Genomic DNA, 17,300 nt, shown 5'->3' on the forward strand with positions numbered 1-17,300 from the left:
TCAATTAAAAAAAAATTAAAGTTTGGTAATTCAAAAGTAAATAGGACAATTTTTTGTTTTCTCTGAATTTTTTTGTTAATCCTCACTGGAGGCCATGTTAATTGACTTTTAGATAAAGGGAATGGGAGAGAGGAGAAGAGATTGAGAGAGAGAGAGAGGGAGAGAGAGAGAGAGTCAGACAGTCATCTATGTGAAAGAGAAATATTGATTGGTTGCCTACTATATATGCCCCAACGGAAAATTGAACCCCACAACCTAGTTATGTGCCCTGACTGGGGATCAAACCCTCAATCCTTGGTGTACAGGATGACACTCCAACCAGCTGAGCCACCCAGCCGGGTCTTCATTGAATTTTTAAAATGGCAATACATATGCAAACATGACTTCATGGGTCCCTGTCAACCCCTGTGGACCTAGGGTACTAAGCCCAATACCAGACCCAGGACTTCTACCTCCACCTAAGGACTGTTGCTCATCTTGTTTGTGTGTGTGTGTGCGTGTGTGTCTGCAATATCTGATGGGTTGTTTTTTGTAAACATATATTTTATTGATTTCAGAGAGGAAGGGAGAAGGAGAGACATCAATGATGTGTCAGAATCATAGATTGGCTGCCTCCTGCACACTCCCTACTGGGGATTGAGCCCACAACCCAGGCATGTGCCCTTAACAGGAATCGAACCTGGGACCCTTCTGTCTTCAGGCTGACACTCTGTCTACTGAGCCAAATCAGCTAGGGCTGATGTTCACCTTTTTAAATCCCCTAGACAGGACCTTTATGGATGCATTTTGCTTTTTATACTTATTAACATCATTTAAAATAATAGGTGTCTGCTTTCTCATATTAAAAAAAAAATAAGAGATGCACTTTGCTTTGCTTTTAGAGATGAATGGCCGTTTTGATCTACATTGGGCAAAAGCATTAAAGATTCATGATAAAAATGGTTATAAATACTCCTTAGAAAAGAAAAAAAAAGTATACCAATATTTGATGTTAACTACCAGCTCTGTGAAATTACAGCAGACATATCAATTAGGGGAATCAATTAGGAATAAGCGTGAGTCATGTGGAACTGAGTAGCGAGCATTTTGTAGTGTCGGTTCTGTGACCTGCCGTCCCTGGAGCAGCAGCGGCCGCACTCTTCCAAGCATAGGCTCTGAATTGAACTTCAGCCTGAAAAGTATGTGGAAGTTTGGAGGAGGGTGTATAAAAAACAAACAACAAAACAAACAAAAAACAACATAAAATTTGCTAAATGATGGGGAAGTTAATCTACAAAGAAAATGAATTAGAAATAAGTAGTCTAGATTTTTTTAAAAAGTTGAATGTTTTTGTATGGCCTTCAAACAAATAAGTAGATATTGCAAGGAAAATGACCATTAATTTTCTTTTTCCATTAATAATGCACTTAGAAAATATGTTTGGATTATGGTGGAACTGATTTGGGAGAGCCATAGGAAGTCTTGGTTATTCAGATAGATAATATTGGAGGTTATGAGACAATCTGCATAAGAAACCATTACAAAGATAACACTCATTCATCCCTACCCTTGCTGGTAGGCAGGATATATGGACAAATTCTCAGACTCATCTTTAGTTCTATAATGTTCTATATCTTTGTCTGTGTCATCGTTGGAAAGCTATTACTGAAAATAATCCTAGCTCCACTCCTTATTTGTCTAATACTTTGTCTGTAATACAGTATGATGCGTTGCTCTTGCTTTTTGCTGGTTTGCCATCTGCTTTGAGCGTTAAATGAATGGAAGCTTCATGCATGTGCTTGGTGTTTGGACACAGTCTGGTTGTCTTGAGTTTTCAATGACCTCTGTCTCCTTTGTGTCTCCCGGTCAGTTAATGGAACTCCCAGCAGCCAGCTCTCCACCCCTAAATCTACGAAATCCTCCAGTTCCTCTCCAACCAGCCCAGGAAGTTTCAGAGGAGTAAAGGTATGAAATAGTCTAAGTGACATGTTTGCATGACTTTGGTATTTTGAGTTGCACAACTGAGCAGTTTAATCTGTTCAGGGGCTTGGGTGCAGTCACAGCTAGAGAAGGAAAGAGGTCGGGATTTGGACCAAAAAGACATGGCTTTGACATGATCTGTCTGGTGAGCCTGCATCCACTTTCATTTTGTAATGTTGGCCAACTTGATTAACTCTTCTGAGCTGAACTGTTCACTTACCTAAAAAGGGAATAGAAGGTTGTGGTTAGGATTGAGTAACATGGCAAAATACTGTCAGTAGTAGTTTTCCTATTATTAGCAAAATGCCTGGTAATGATGAAGCCTGGAGAACTCAAAGATTCTTCTTAAAATCTCATTTTGAATCACAAATTTAATATTGCTAACATAGTTTGGCCTTGCATTTATAACTACTTATATACACAAGTAGTAACACAAAAACAATATATTCATTTTTATGAAGAACTCAGAAGTTAATCTTAAGTTTTGAATGTGATGTCCTTATATAAACAGTAAGTTCACATGATTACCAGTTGGTTTCATAGGCATTTTATCTAATAGGGACAAAAATTATGAGTAAAAGCAAATTTGAAAAATTTCAATGAGCTTAATTTGACTTAGTAACTCTCAATAATTTAAATTTACAAGAGAAAATGTTCCTGGTAAAGTAGCAATAAATTGTTGAAGTTAAAGATGGACAATTTCCTTTCGTAGAAACAGCCAGATTGTCTTTGTGAGAACTTCATGGGAATGTACTCTGAAAATACCTAAATACATAGTGTGCCATCCGTGTATATGTGAATGTGTACATTAACTTTCATGCTCCTGGTGTGCTGGATTTGACAGAGGAAATATTCCCATGAGGAATACATTCTCCACAATCAGTATCATCTGGGTGTTTGTGTGTGTTTTTAAGGATGTTGAAAAATGTTTTTCATTAGTAAATTACCTGGTGGAACACCCTCCTCACCCCCCTTCACTTTGAGAGAATGAGGAATGAGAGCTCGCCAAGTGGGGCATCCGGACCCCTTCAGAGCCATGAGTTCTGTGGTTCCCCCACTTCTCAAAGGGTTTCATTCTCCCTCTGACTCTGAAGTTTGTTCATCCTGCCCTATGTTGTGTCTACCCCAGAGTGAACTTGCATGGTTCTCATTTAAGTGTCTGAATTAAAAAAAAAAAAAAAAAAAAAAAAAAAAAAAAAGAAAGAAAGAAAGAGAGAAAGAAAGAAAAGAAAGAAAGAAATTTTGTCCTGAAAAAGACAGACTGTTTTTGTATCTCCTTGCTTCTGTTGGTTGGCAGGATTTGGACTGAGGCCAGTAGAAAGTTTGGGATTGGAAGTCCCTAGCGCTCACCTACCTCTGTGTGCTGAGCGCTCCTTGTTTTTATAACAACCAGGCATTTTCTGAAGCGCTGAATTGGCATAGGTCAGTTCACAGATGAATGCCAATGGAATTCGGAACCATCAATGCCAAAAGACATCATGTAAATTAAAGTTCGCTATAATTTAAGTATTTTTAGCTTTTCTTTCCCAACTTATCTCCCCCCAGAATAGATCAAAGGTGCACTGTTCTTAATTTGAGTAAATTTCAAGAGAACTAAAATCAAAATAAATACGAGTTGATTCACCTTTGTTCTAGTTGCAGTTGTTCTATCATTTGTTGAAGCAAAAGCAAGTGGCTCCTAGTGCTGGTAATTGTTACCCCAACATGAGCTGTCTGGTGAGCCTGTGCAGTCATTGGGATTTTCCTCCAGGCCATTGATCCAGGCAGGGCTGGGATCCTTGGCCTAAGGCTGGTACTTCACTCCCCACTTACCATTTTCTCCTTTTATGTTATCTACTAGGGAAAGGGGGATGGGGGGAGGTGGAAGTGGGTCCCTCAGCCCAACCTGCACCCTCTCTAATCTGGGAGCCCTCTCCAATCCGGGAATTTCTGTCTGTCTTTGTGCAATCAAATGAGCGAATTATCTGAGACCCTAACCCAGTTTGGTTTGGTGCTCACAGAATAATAGAGGTCTTTTTTTTTTTTTTTCTCTTTGCTCCATTGGTGGAGATTTCCTAGAAGTTGCAGGATATCTTCCTTTAATTTTTCCTCGACACTCTGACTTTACTTATGTTACCCACCTTTGCTTTCCCTCCATCCCCCACCCGCAACAGTAAGTTGTTCCTGGCTCATTTGCTCTAGTGTCTAGGAAATCCCACAATGCATTTGCCACCAGAACTACAATTCTCAGCATTCCTGGTGTTCCCCATGCTCTTGGTTCCGGCTTCTAGTCCAGGGGCTGCACAAGGAAAAGGACTGTGAACTCCAGCTGCCCCTAGGCTGAGCTAATAGGACAGGACACCCACCCTCCTCCAGGCTGCTCTGTGCCTGCATACCTCTGAGACCCCCACAGGCCTACCATCTTTGTCAGGTTGATTTGCATACTCGCTCCTGATTGGCTGTGGAGCATCTCAGAGGTATGGTCAATTTACATATTTGTCTATTATTGGTGTAGATGGGCTCCCATCTTTCTTCCTGGTCCATCTTCAACTCTGAACACAGCCCTTTTTGGTTGATGCCCCTGGGTCACTAGGTGCTGCTTGGTGCTCAGAGTGCACATCGCTCCTTCACACATGCATACAAATCCCACAGATCATTCACATTTCTAGATTGAAAATTAATGAAATTTTAAAATTGTAATGATTTGTATCATTGCTGAGACATTAGATGGTTGATTTCACTATGCTAAGTTTGTCTTAATTATTATAGTAACCTTAGCATTTAGCACACAGGTCCCTTTGGGGTACACAGTAAATTCTGAAGGGTAACTTATTGATGTCAAGAAGAATAAAGGGAAATGTTGATTTCTGGAGGTAAAAAAAAATTATCAGTAAAGCAGAGAGCAGAGATCTTTCCAGGCCCCTTCACCCACCCCCTCCTCCACCACCCCTGAACCCGTGGGCTTTGCTAACAGCTGTGAAACCTCTGGATTTTCTTTCTCTCTCTACAATAAGGATGTTTGATTTTGAAGTACCTCTAAAAGTGCTAGGATTATAGTCTTTTTTTTTTTTTTTTAAGTTGCCAAAAAACTTATCTAGGATGCTGAGGATTCTATTTCTCATCTCACTTTAAAGCTGATGTAGAGTCGCCAAATTTTACATCAGATATTAGCAGCTAAATGAGTCCCTGCCACACTGACCAGTTTTTAGGACACAATGCTAAACATCTCTACCCCTGCCTATCCCCACGGGTCGTGCCTCATGGAAAATTCATCTCATTACCCTTCTCAGCAATCTGTGCTGCATATTGTCCTCGGGATGAAAATCTGCCCTGGAAGAACTACAACTTAGTCATATGTTACCTACTGTATAAAATAACCCTAATTTCAATGTCATTGTGAAGCTCTAGTCAGCATCTGTCCACATTTGCATTATTCTCCCCATTCAGCAACATTACCAATGGAGAATTACAGATAATTATTATGTGTTAGTGCTATGCTTTTTCTCTCCCCTTCATTTACAATCACCCATTAAGATCAATTAAGAGGGGGTATGAGACAATGGAGGACTGTTTTTCATGGGCTGAAACTTTTTACCACTATTTGTCCTCATTAGAAGCTTTATGGCTTTGGGGATAGATAATCTTTTCCAGAGAATCAGAGCATTGACAAAGCACGCTAAGCTGGATGGCGTGTGCAGGCGTCGATGCTCATGTCTCTCTATCTGCTAGGACACAGCTTTGGGCAGATTTTATTTATTTATGTTTTACTGTCTGGGTTTTACTTCATAGGGAATTTAAGCAAACAAGTCACAAGCAAACAGAGTTTGGTGTTCTACCACAATTTATCCCCCCTTTGTGCCAATTTCTGGGAATTGATTTGGTGATTTGGTGCTTTGGTGGGAACACTGGAAGAACTGAAAGTGAAAATAGAGTGACTTATAATGTTTAATCTCTGACCACAGTGTCAATGGCATTTCTGTTTGCCCATATACAAGGATGAGATACGCAAAAGCAACCCTTTTTCCACAAAAGCACTCAGCGTGTTCTCCACACTTTCCTTGAGGGGACAATGTCTGCATCCATAAAATGTCCTGGCTCTCTGCGGGCTGGACACAGTCTGCAGAGGAAGCAAAGCTTTCTTCAAATTGTAAGAAGTTTTTGCAGGATGGGAGCTTAAAATTTAAGGTGGTGACTGAGTAATCAAGGTTCTGAGAGCCTTTAGGACGACTGAGAGTGAGTTGTACCTTGGTTGTAATTTTTTACTTTTGCTAGGTACTTCAAACCATTGCATGTGAAACAGGAAGTGGTCTCGGATCTTTTAATGTAGTGTTCATTTTATAGTTGGAGAAACAGGTTCAGAGATGTGATTTGCTCAAGATCCCAGTGGCCAGTGGGATCGCTGACCCTGTCAGTGGTGCCATCAGCACACGGGAAGCCCAAAGGCCTTTGCTGTCAGTCCAGTTCCCACATTGTTCTGGGCCCGTATCGGAAAGGTGATGGCTCTTCAGGACTCTGTTTTTCTTTTGCCCTCCTTCATAGTTAAAACTTGCCAGAGTGCCAGAGTATCTGGGATTGGTCTCGCTTGCCTATTCATTTAGCTCTGTGACCTTGGGCAAGTCACATCACCCTTCGTTATAGAAAGGGGAAATAGGACCTGCAGCCCAGGGTTGAGATTAATTGGTTAAATATAGAAAAAGCCTCAGAATAGATTTGTCATTCTTTCTTGGGGTTTTTCCAGGTTCTGTTTTCTCATGAGGGCAGTTTCACTGACAAAAAAAGAAATGGACATTCAGTGTAATGTAGGAGAAGAAAAGAGAAAGTGAGACAAGTCAGACTCCAGATCTTATTTCCACTTCTGATTTATTACCCACTTTCTACGATGACTTTCCCTCCCAACTCTATCTTTCCTCCCCTCTCTTCCTATTCCAGTCCTATTAGTAATCTGTAGATAATTCTATTAGCTATAAGTTATCCCAAAACTTAGCAGCTTAAAACAACAATAAAAGAAGATTTAGTTTTTTTAAAAAAATCACACCATTTTTGTGGGTCAGGAATTCAGGAGCAGCTTAACTGGCTGGTTCTGGCTTAAGAATTTTGATGAGGTTGGTTGTCTTGTGGTGTCAAGAGGATGCTGGCTCTGGGCAGGAGGCCTCTGTTCTCTGATGTTGAGCCTCCATAACTGGCCTGCGTACCCTCCGAGCAGGGCAGCTGGGTTTCCCCAGAGCAAGAGATCCGGGAGCGCCATGCAGAACCTCTTCTTTCTCTGACCTAGCGTGGAAGGCTGGCGCCATTTCCTTCATAGCTTAGAAGTCACACTCACCAGCTAGTTCCGCATGGGAGGAGGGAGGAGACTACACGGGGGCACAAATGCCAGGAGGCGAGGCCCATGGGAACCATGTTGGAGGCTGGCCCCTTCTCTCTGCTTTCATCTCTGTATCAAGCCACTCAGCATTTCTTTCTTAGGCTGCCCCTGCCCCCTCAATGGCTTTCTGTACCCTGTCCTTTGGGAGGGTCATGCCACTCTCTGTCCCTGTTACTGCTTTGTTCTCCTTCCGATCCTTTTGTTCTCTAGAGCCATCACTCCCTGCCCATTCCCTTCTCTCCCCTTCAGCTCCTAGAATCCCACCTCCACTGGCATTTTCTTCTCTTCATCCCCATCTTCCTCAGCCTCTGTCTTCCTCTCGACCTCAGTGGTGACCTGTTTCTTCTGCCTAGCTCTGCAGAGTCCCCTCCATCTAGCTGATCTCCCCCACCCCCCATGGGAATATTTACTATGCTTAAATCACAGCATGTTCTCTGGGACAGAGAGGCAATAAAGAGTACTAAATGTGTCATCAGCTGCCAGATGGATGAAGAAAGCATTTCCCTGAAATTTAATTCATCATCCACATCCCAATTTAAGACTTTCAAGGCGGTAGTAACTTCAGGTTTTCAGAATCCGGGGCACATCTGCGGACACTGAATAATAAAATGTCTCGCATTTTGAGGCTGAAGTGTATGCCCAGAGGCTGTCTACTGTGAGCATTCTTGTTGGTTGAAAGAAAAAAGAAGAAGAAGAAAAAAGTACATTTGGAACAGTTATCCAACATCTTGAGGTTATAAACTGTCTGGTGCGCTGATATTTTATCTGATGATGTCTCCTGGGCCTGCTGGTGGTGAAAGATTTTCCAGATTTGTGAGGTGTGATGAAAGGGCTGGTAGTATCTCATACTGATTGGCAGAGCTAAATGTAACTCTTTGACCTTCTGACCTTCAAAACTTCTTTTCGAAGCTGTGAAATGTAAATCCCCAGTAGCGGCTGACCCTGGATGATTGTGCTTCTCCCTGGAGCTTTGGCTTCTCTTTGGTATTTCAAACCGGTTAAGAATCTTTGGAACTAAGAGACTGACTCGTTTTAGATCCTTTTTATTACCCCAGAAAGGTTCGGTGGTAACTTCATCTTAGAATGTAGTAATGGATTTTATTGACAGAATCCAAAAACAAAAGAGGGACCAGGCAGTTTTGAAGACTCCAGTGCCTTTACCAAAATAAATCATTTTAATGAGCCTCAGACTCTGGTTGAGGACAGTGATTTTGCACATGGAAGCTGCTCAGTAAATAGAGGCATTGGGTGGGTAAAGGACTCAACGAGGCTGCCGCACCCCTTGTGGGAAGGGAGGGGGAGTTGGCTAAGCACAGCAGCGTACTGAGTGGATCCACTGTGAAAACATTATTTGAATATAAGCCACACGCGTTCATCTTCAATGTCCCCTTATTCATGGAAGTGATGGTACAAAAAAAAAAAAATGCTTCTGGGCAGTGCATAAGAGATAATTGGATGGAGGTAAGAGTTAAGACTTAGAGCTCATTGTAGTAAATGGGCCTGTGCAATGTGCACCACTGGTAGACTCTGTAGCTGAAACCGAAGGGACAGGCACCTCCCCCACCACCTGAGTGGGAGGTGCCTAGGAATTGATGGTACCTCTCACTGAAAGCAGGCAGACATGGCCCTACCCATCTGTCTGTTGCTCAGAATCTAATAAGCCAACACTGCTTGAAGCTCACTTGTAGGAATGTGCTGAGATTCTGGCCTGGATGGGAAGGCAGCCATGCAGTCAACTGATACGGCAGCGGTCGATACTCAGAAAGGCATACTTCCACATAGCCCGTTCTTGGACAGTTGAGCTGGTTGCTGTCTTCAATTTACACCTGCACAGTTGGGTGTTTTTCTTTATCACTGCTCACCACTATTGACCAATCACAGGTCTCACAGGTTAGTTTTTCTAAATGAATCTGCATCTAAGGTATGGCTACAGATAAGAATACTTTGAATGCTACCAATCCCTAGGTGCTGATTCAGAGTTCACAAATCTCACCACTGTACTAAGTACTTCAGAGTAAGTTGTCACAAATTCTAATATAAAATGATAAAGCTTTCTGTTTTAAAATGCCTGCCCAATTCAATATTTGTAATAATTGACACTAACTTTCTTTCTAAAGAATGGAATTGATGTTTCTGGTATTTTTTTAAAAAACAAAACACAAAAATAATAATGGAAGCAAAATCTGCTTGCAAGTAATATCTAGTGTACTAATGAAAAATGTTTAGGTATTTTCAAAGAAAAAAATTAAGGTCTCAATGTAAAGATAGGCTGTGAGTTTATGTTTGTATATTACCGTATATGGTATGTTTACAGGGATGTGATTGAAAGCATGATCTAGAGACACCACAGTGAATATTTTCATCAATGAATCTGCTATTGGGTGGCATTCTTTGGTTAATTTCATAACCTTGCAAGACTTCTCTCTTCCTGTTCTTAGAAGGGATAGTGTGAGACTAGCCAAATAGCCTCTGGGCTCTGAGTTTCAGTGTTTGGGCAAGTTATCTAACCTCCCTGACTTCATAAATCAGTGGGTGTGATGATAATAATTCATAAGGTGTAAAGTACTCATTTCAGGACTTGGCACAAAGAAGGCATTCAATAAATGGTAATGAGTCTCTCCTTTTCTTACAAAAAAGAAAGTTGTTCTTTGGCTATAGATGACTTGCAATGACTGTGTTATTGGATGAGTGACAGGGAGAATGTAAAGTAGTTGAACAATTAATTACACTTGCTGCCAGAAACTTCCTCCACAGAGGCTCTCCACCTTGGCTGCACCATGGTTAGATCTTCTGTGGAACTTAAATAACACCTATGCCTGGGCCCTACATCCATCTTTAATCCAGGGGACAACCTGCAATAGAATTTTTCAAATCTTTCCAGTATGTACAGCCTTTCCTAGTGTAACCAAGGACTGAGAGAGACTGCTTTAAGGCAAAAACACTACTTTGAGGGTGGTTCTGTTCTAGAGTTTTAAAGTATTTTGTTGGAGAAAAAGCTTGTTCAAGAAAGTTTTTATGGACCAGAGATATGCCTATGACCAAATTTGGCCTATTGCCTGTTCTTTATAAATAAAGTTTTGTAGGAATACAGCCATGCTCATTTGTTTCCATGTGGGCTGTGGCTGCTTTCATGTTATGACAACAGAGTTAAGTAGTTACGACAGAGACCGTATGACCTACAAAGGCTAAAGTGTTAGTCTCTGGCCCTTTGGAGAAAATGTGCCTGACCCCTGCAGTAGGCCATTTAAAATGGAATCATAGCGCCGTTTTATAAAATGCATTCAAGAAAGTCTACTTATTACACAAGACTATCTTCTAGATTCTGTTCAAGTTCTTCTCTCCATGAAAAGTCAAATAGTGTCCTCAAAAGTCAATAGTCACATGCTGTAATGCATCCATATAGCCACTTTTGCTACTTAAAAAAAAAAAAAAATTGCCTATTTCTGAACAAAGCATTTTAATACAGAAATTACCATTCCTCTCTATTTTATTTAATATTTTTTATTGATTTCAGAGAGGACGTGAAAGGGGGAGAGAGAGAGATAAAAACATCAATGATGAAAGAGAATCACTGATTGGCTGCCTCCTGCACACCCCCTACTGGGGATCGAGCTTGCAACCCCAGCATGTGCCCTTGACTGGAATCAAACCCGGACCGTTGGTCCACAGGCCTGTGCTCTATCTGCTGAGCCAAGCCCTCTAGGGCCCATTCCTTTTTACATTTTAGGTTTTGTAGAAATTCAATCATCCATGTATGAAAGAACTTTAATGTAGGACACTCTGCCTTGACTCTCTGGCTAAAAATGCAGAAAGCTGGAATGCGACTCATTATCACATGGACTTACTCAGCCGTGAGTGCCTTTCTAAATGGTCCTGGCAGCTGAGAACACTTTATAGCCTTTTCCGCCCGTTTTAAGTCTTTTATTGAAAAAGTTCTTAGCAGAAGCGGATTCGTGTGCATTTCCCTTCCCTGCTCATAAAATCGGAGCTGCTCCTGCCGGAGGAGGAGGCGGGCAGGGCAGCGGGGCAGGTCACGGAGAACACGCTCCCCAATATCTCCACAGCTTTCATCACCTTCCCCCCTGGACCAACCAGGGCCTCCTCAGGAAATAGCCCCCCTCTCCTCCCACCCCTCAACACGATCCCATCGCTTTGAACCGCTCAGTAATTATGGAAGCTATCTTGAAAGAGCCCAGATGCTGTCATCCACTTATGCTTTATTGAGGGGGACCTCCCCAACGGGCAGCGGCCAGGCACTTTCTTTGTGCTGTCTCAGCATCGTCGCTGCTGATGGAAGCATGAAAGCTCATTAGCATCGTAAGAGATTTTAATAACAGTTCTTAGTTAGACAATAGAAACAAGACAGGTTTCATCAGGGATGCCATGTGTGAATCACTCTGGCGCTAATGCAAGCCTTGCTTCAATATGAGAATGATTCTTTTACCAGAGAAAGGGAAATACATACATTGTGCCTGAGAAACAGGGAGAGTTTCTTTTTTAATATATTTTATTGATTTTTTTTTTTTTTTTTTTTTTACAGAGAGGAAGGGCGAGGGATAGAGTTAGAAACATCAATGAGAGAGAATCATCTGTCAGCTGCCTCCTGCACACCTCCCACTGGGGATGTGCCTGCAACCAGGGTGCATGCCCTTGACCGGAACTGAACCTGGGACCTATCAGTCTGCAGGCCAAAGCTCTATCCTCTGAGCCAAACCGGTTTCGGTAAAACAGGGAGACTTTCGTAGGCATAGCATCACCCCGTGGTTTTCACGCCTCTTTGTCTGTGTGTCTCTCAGGACACAGGGAGTGCTCTACTGCGTAGCTCCCAGTAGACAAGCTCTGCATGCACCCAGGATCTGTCCAGAGATGGTGGCGAACACCCAGCTTTTCCTTTTTTTAAAAAATATATATATTTTATTGATTTTTTATAGAGAGGAAGGGAGATAGAGAGCTAGAAACGTCGATGAGAGAGAAACATCGACCAGCTGCCTCTTGCACACCCCCTACTGGGGATATGCCCACAACCAAGTTGCATGCCCTTGACCGGAATTGAACCTGGGACCCTTCAGTCCGCAGGCTGATGCTCTATCCACTGAGCCAAACCGGTTTCAGCCACCCAGCTTTTCTTGGACCTTGGATCACCGAGCTCCATGCCTGGAGGTCAAGTGAACTTAATCACTAGCGGTGAGAACAAGCGTTGGGAGTGCAGATCTTTGAGCAAAGGGGCTCTTCGCCAGCTCCCAGACCCTCGGAGCTGCAGGAGCCACAGCCTGGATGCCGGGCCCTGTGGTTGGGCAGAAGTGCACATAGCCTCTTCACAAGATTGCAAACTTCTGGGCTGCACCAAGCGTGTCCCTTCACCGTTGTCGCCTCCAAAAGCCCAGCACAGGTCGTCGCTGAGGGAGGAGAGGAGAACCACCCTGTGTCTAGGCATGCCACACGGTCTCGTCCACGGGGCTAGAATGAGGGGATTCCCCTTAGTTTTGCATGTTGTCATTTTCTTCATGAAAGCTCTATTTTTTATTAAAGGGACATATTTGGATAAGCAATTACATATCACTCCTGTTAACTATTTTTTTTAAATGCTTTAAAAAAAAAATCATCCCATTTGAGAATTTTGAAAAATGTCTTTTTGCCATTCTTGGCTGAGAAAGCTGCATTTCCCGGGGATTTGGTGAGACCTTGGCCAGGTACACACGGAAGCTGGCTTTCGTTTGACCCTCCACCCTCGCCCTCTCTGTGAGGACGCCTCCTCCTCGGAGACAACACACCTTCAGCCTTGTTGCCACCCAAGACTGACTTCTTAGAAAGCCCTTGAGTCCGAAAGGAAGACATCAGCTCGCAGTGAACTAAGGCTTACTCAGTTTGGCTCCAGAAAGGGGCTCATTTGAAGAGAGTGACCTGTTTCCAGGAAACGTAAGCAGGCAGGCCTGGCACAAAGGCAGGTGGGGCTCAGGACCTCCGCAGGGGCCATGGGCCTGCATGCTTCCCTCGGGCTCTGAGGGTTGGAGGGGGCAGTTCCTACCCAGGGCCCAGGCCTGACCAAGCCGGCTGTGACCTGAGGCTGGGGCTGCCCCATCTGGGCAGTGAGGTTTAGACACGCAGGTCAGCTGTGCTCACTGCTATTCCCGGGCGCTGACCGTCGTCCTCCAGCACTGCAATCTAGGCAAGCGGCCTTCAAAGGCCGGGGGCGGGTGGGGGGTGGGGGTGCGAGTTTTTCCGTTTACCTTCTGAGACCCAACTTTCAAAAAGAGGACACTTCTCTCGTCTTGATTCCATTAAGAATTTGGCTGATGGAAATTGGATTTGGATCTCTCTTTCCCTTGACAGTTTTCAGACTTGGAAGGGTTGGATGGGAGGAGGAGCAGACTTGGAAGAAATCATTTAGCAGGAGTTCTCTCCTAGCCATTGTGCATTCAATAGCTTAAAAGCAGTCTGCAGTCACGTGCCTCTAGGCTCCCTGTGGGATAGACGTTCTGAGGAAAGACGCTAATAACTGGTACTGAGTTAGTGTTCCATGTCAGTGGCTGTGCTGAATGATTTTACCAATGTGAGCTAATTTTAATTCCTTAGCAAATCTTTGAACTGGGTGCTGCTGCTGTCCCTATATTCAGAGCAACAGCAAGACTTGGAAGGTTAAGTAACTTTTCAACAAAAAGATGATCTGAGTTAATCTAAGTGTTGAATGTAGGGGGGTGCGGGAGGGTGGTGATAGTGGAAACAGATTGTTCAGGTAGGTATGGAGGCATCAGGACCTGAAAGCTACACTGACGATCTGGGGGTTGTTCTGTTGGTAACAAAGACCCACTGAGGTTTTTGGATCCTGGGGCCGATATCAGAACCATCCCGTGGAAGTTTCTCTGGCAACAGTGGGTGGACCGGGGGAGCCGAAGGGGCTGCTGATGAGCTGCCGAGAGAAGCTTGAGGGGGGCAGGGACGAGGTGGGAGCTGCGGGGACAGAACCGTGGAGAAGGTGGTTTTCCTTTCCCACTGATTTACATCCCCACTCTGAGCCCTGGTTTAACATCCTAGTTTAGACTCCTGCCTGTTTAGAAGCCGCCTAGTATTGAGTGGCTTAAGACATAAACAACAAACAAATGCAAATGCTCAATTTTTAAAACCCTTCCTTGTTGACCAGTTACCTTGTGTTGTGAGGAAGCAACATGACTGACTTCTGAGGAGTTGGGTGTTTAGCTTAGAGCAGCCTCTGCCCCTCAGAAAGGGACCCCCACGCTCCTGCACAGGTGCCTGCCAGGGCAGAGGGAGGAAAACAGACCCCTGGCGAGGGATGTGTGCCACGCAGGGTGTTGGCTTGTTTGGTGTATCCCACGTTCCTTTCCCCCGTGGCCTTGGGGTTCCTCACAGGACATGCTGCTGCCGCCGCCGGTTACCTGGGGTCTGAGGAAACAGCCTGGTGTTGCGTGTCTCTCATTCTCAAGCCTCGTCTTTTATTCCAGAAGAACTTGTGGGTGGTCTTGTTTGAAGGGATGTTTTATAAGTGTTGGGCATTCGCGGGGTCTGAACCAAACCCATCTCCAGTGAAGTTCACCTCACTCAGAGGAGAACAGACCCAGAGACTCCGACCAGTGGGCACTCTGGGAAGGGCGGTCCCTGCCGTGGGCCTGTGTCCTTGATGCTTTTGTGGAGCAAGTGCTGTGGGTACCAGACATGGTGCTGCCTATGGGGGGAGGCAGGCATGAAGATTGGCCAGAAGCCACCAGCATAGTTGGATTGTGTGGGCACAGATGCAAGTGTGGAAACATACCAAGACAAAAAAAAATGTTGAAGATGCTTTCTCAAGATTTCGTAGGTCCTTTGACCCTGCAAGCTCCTGAAAGGAGTAATAGAAAAGTGAAGAAAAGAGAAAATTAAAGATCAAAGGGAAACATTTTAGTTCAAAGCATAAGAGCCCTTGAGGATTAATAGAAATTCCATAAGCCTACCAAATAACAAACTTAATATGAATAACATTCATAACATGAGTTTTTCAATTTAACTAAGAACTAGAGATATTGCTGTGTTAGAATGGGAGCTTCAGTTTTGTGTTAGTTTTATATTTTATTTCCCTCTGGATCCTGGTAATGAAAATCCTCACGGTGCTCAGGAGGGATTCCTGCTACCTCGGTGGGTAACGACGAGGGTTGAGCCAGGGCTGCACGCTGGGCCCTGAAGGGGGTGCAGTTGGGAGCAAGGGGCTGGCTGGTCAGAAGGGCTTGCCCTTAGCAGGGACTCCCTGTGGTTAGCCTCAGGGCGGGCTGTGAGATCTGGGGATTCATTGCTGACTTGGAATAATCTGTAGCTGGAAGCCTTCTTTTGCCACTCCTAAGTACCCCATAGAGCTTCGATGCCATAGAAATCTTTATTTTATTGCATTGTCAAAAGTAACACAATATCAAAGAGTAACATACTGTCAATTTTCCTGATGTCTAATCCTAATTGAAAATATTGTCTCTGAGGATAAAATGCATTAATGTCATGAGTATAGGGAGAGAAGTGGGAGGAAGAGAAAGACAGTGCCCCCTCTCTTTCTCTGTGCCTGTATTTTACATTCTATAAGCATTTTCTGTTAACTAAGGACTGGCGAGCTGAAGATGTGTCACGTTTTCCTGATAGATAATGGTCACTCTCCTCTCTCAGCAGGTTTCTGCACATGGCAGATCTTCCTCCAACATAAACGGTGGGCCTGAGCTTGATCGTTGCCTGAGTCCCGAAGGTAGTGCTCAATCTGATGGTTACGTGTGTAAAGAGAGTCATCCGTGTGACCGTGGTGGCCACCCCAAACCCACATTATCTTCCTAAGCAGGGAGGTGGTCATGTCACCCATTTGGTCTTTGCGTGTTGTTAAGCTAGTCCAATCTCACATTTTAGACTTGAACTTTCTTTACTTTTCTTTAGTGGCAACCTGCTCACAAGTCCTAAATGTAGACTTTTCTTTCAATTGGTTAACAAAAAAGTTTATGTGATGTTTGCAATGTCCTGTTCCCCACCGCTCACTATCATCACCTTTTTGAGAAGACTTTGAGCCAGGAATTAGCTTTAATATCTTCTATAATAGTCTACAATAATAAAAGGGTAATATGCTAATTAGACCAGACATCATTCCAGACGTTCTTCCTGATGAAGCGGGGGCTGGAGGGAAGCCAGCCGGGAACCCAGGTCCCTGGGGTGGCTGGAGAGGAAGCCTGGATCCTGGGTGCCAGAGAGAAGCCGGTGCCGGCAGCAGGGGAAGGAAGGCCTATCTTGCACAAATTTTCATGCATCAGACCTCTAGTGTTACATATAAATTGAATTTATTAGGGTGACTTTGGCTCAAAAAACCATACAGGTTTCAAGTGTGTACAACTCAGTAAAACATCATCTGTACATCACATCATGCACCCATCTCCCCAAGCAAAGTCTCTTTCTGTCGCCATTTTCTGCCCCTTTGCCCACCTCCACCTACCCTCCTCCCCCTGTCCCTCTCCACACTGTTGACTGTGTCTATGTGTTATTTATATATGGTGGTTTGATTTTTTTTTTTTTTTTTTGGTAGTCCCTTCACCTTCTTTCATCTAGTCTCTCCTAGCCCCTCCCCTATGACAGCTGTCAGTCTGTTACTATATTCATACCTCTGTTTCTATTTTGTTTGTCAGTTTATTCTGTTCGTTAGAGTCCACGTATAAGTGAGGTCATATGGTATTTGTCTTTCTTTGAGCCGGTTACTAGCTTTAACAGGCATCCTAACTGGCTAGAGTTTTCTTTACTAGAAAATCTTGAGGAGAAATCTTGTGACAATTTCTAAGGTTAAATCCCAGCGTCATTCTTCTTTCTCAAATTTGACAAAGAAGTTTGAAGTTTTAGTTAGATGACTTTGTCACACTTATTTTAGCTGGTATTTCAGATATTTGTTATCTTTATTGATTATATTGGTTTCTGATTCCAATACCTGTGATTCGGGTATTCTATTCAGAAAATATGCTCAGAGACATTCATTATAGTTTTACCATAGATTTAGAAGTAA

At 43.5% G+C, this 17,300-nt stretch overlaps 1 protein-coding gene across 7 annotated transcripts in view; it reads left to right on the top strand.

Annotated features, from left to right (window-relative positions):
- DCLK2 (doublecortin like kinase 2) overlaps positions 1-17,300 on the top strand; it is a 134,021-nt gene that overhangs the window by 89,012 nt on the left and 27,709 nt on the right. For 4 of the 7 annotated variants that reach the window (XR_006740647.1, XM_045576456.1, XM_045576452.1 and 1 more), the window contains 2 exons: positions 1,850-1,944; positions 15,938-16,013. Coding sequence is in view for 5 of the 7 variants with exons in the window: in XM_045576456.1 (XP_045432412.1) it covers positions 1,850-1,944; positions 15,938-16,013 (171 nt within the window). In the remaining 2 variants the exon portion in view is untranslated. The remainder of the gene's footprint in view (positions 1-1,849; positions 1,945-15,937; positions 16,014-17,300) is intronic. The other 3 variants (XR_006740648.1, XM_045576453.1, XM_045576455.1) reach the window with 1 other exon arrangement.

The sequence above is a fragment of the Pipistrellus kuhlii genome, unplaced genomic scaffold, assembly GCF_014108245.1.
Source record: "Pipistrellus kuhlii isolate mPipKuh1 unplaced genomic scaffold, mPipKuh1.p scaffold_m20_p_8, whole genome shotgun sequence".
In the NCBI taxonomy this organism is placed as follows: Eukaryota; Metazoa; Chordata; class Mammalia; order Chiroptera; family Vespertilionidae; genus Pipistrellus; species Pipistrellus kuhlii.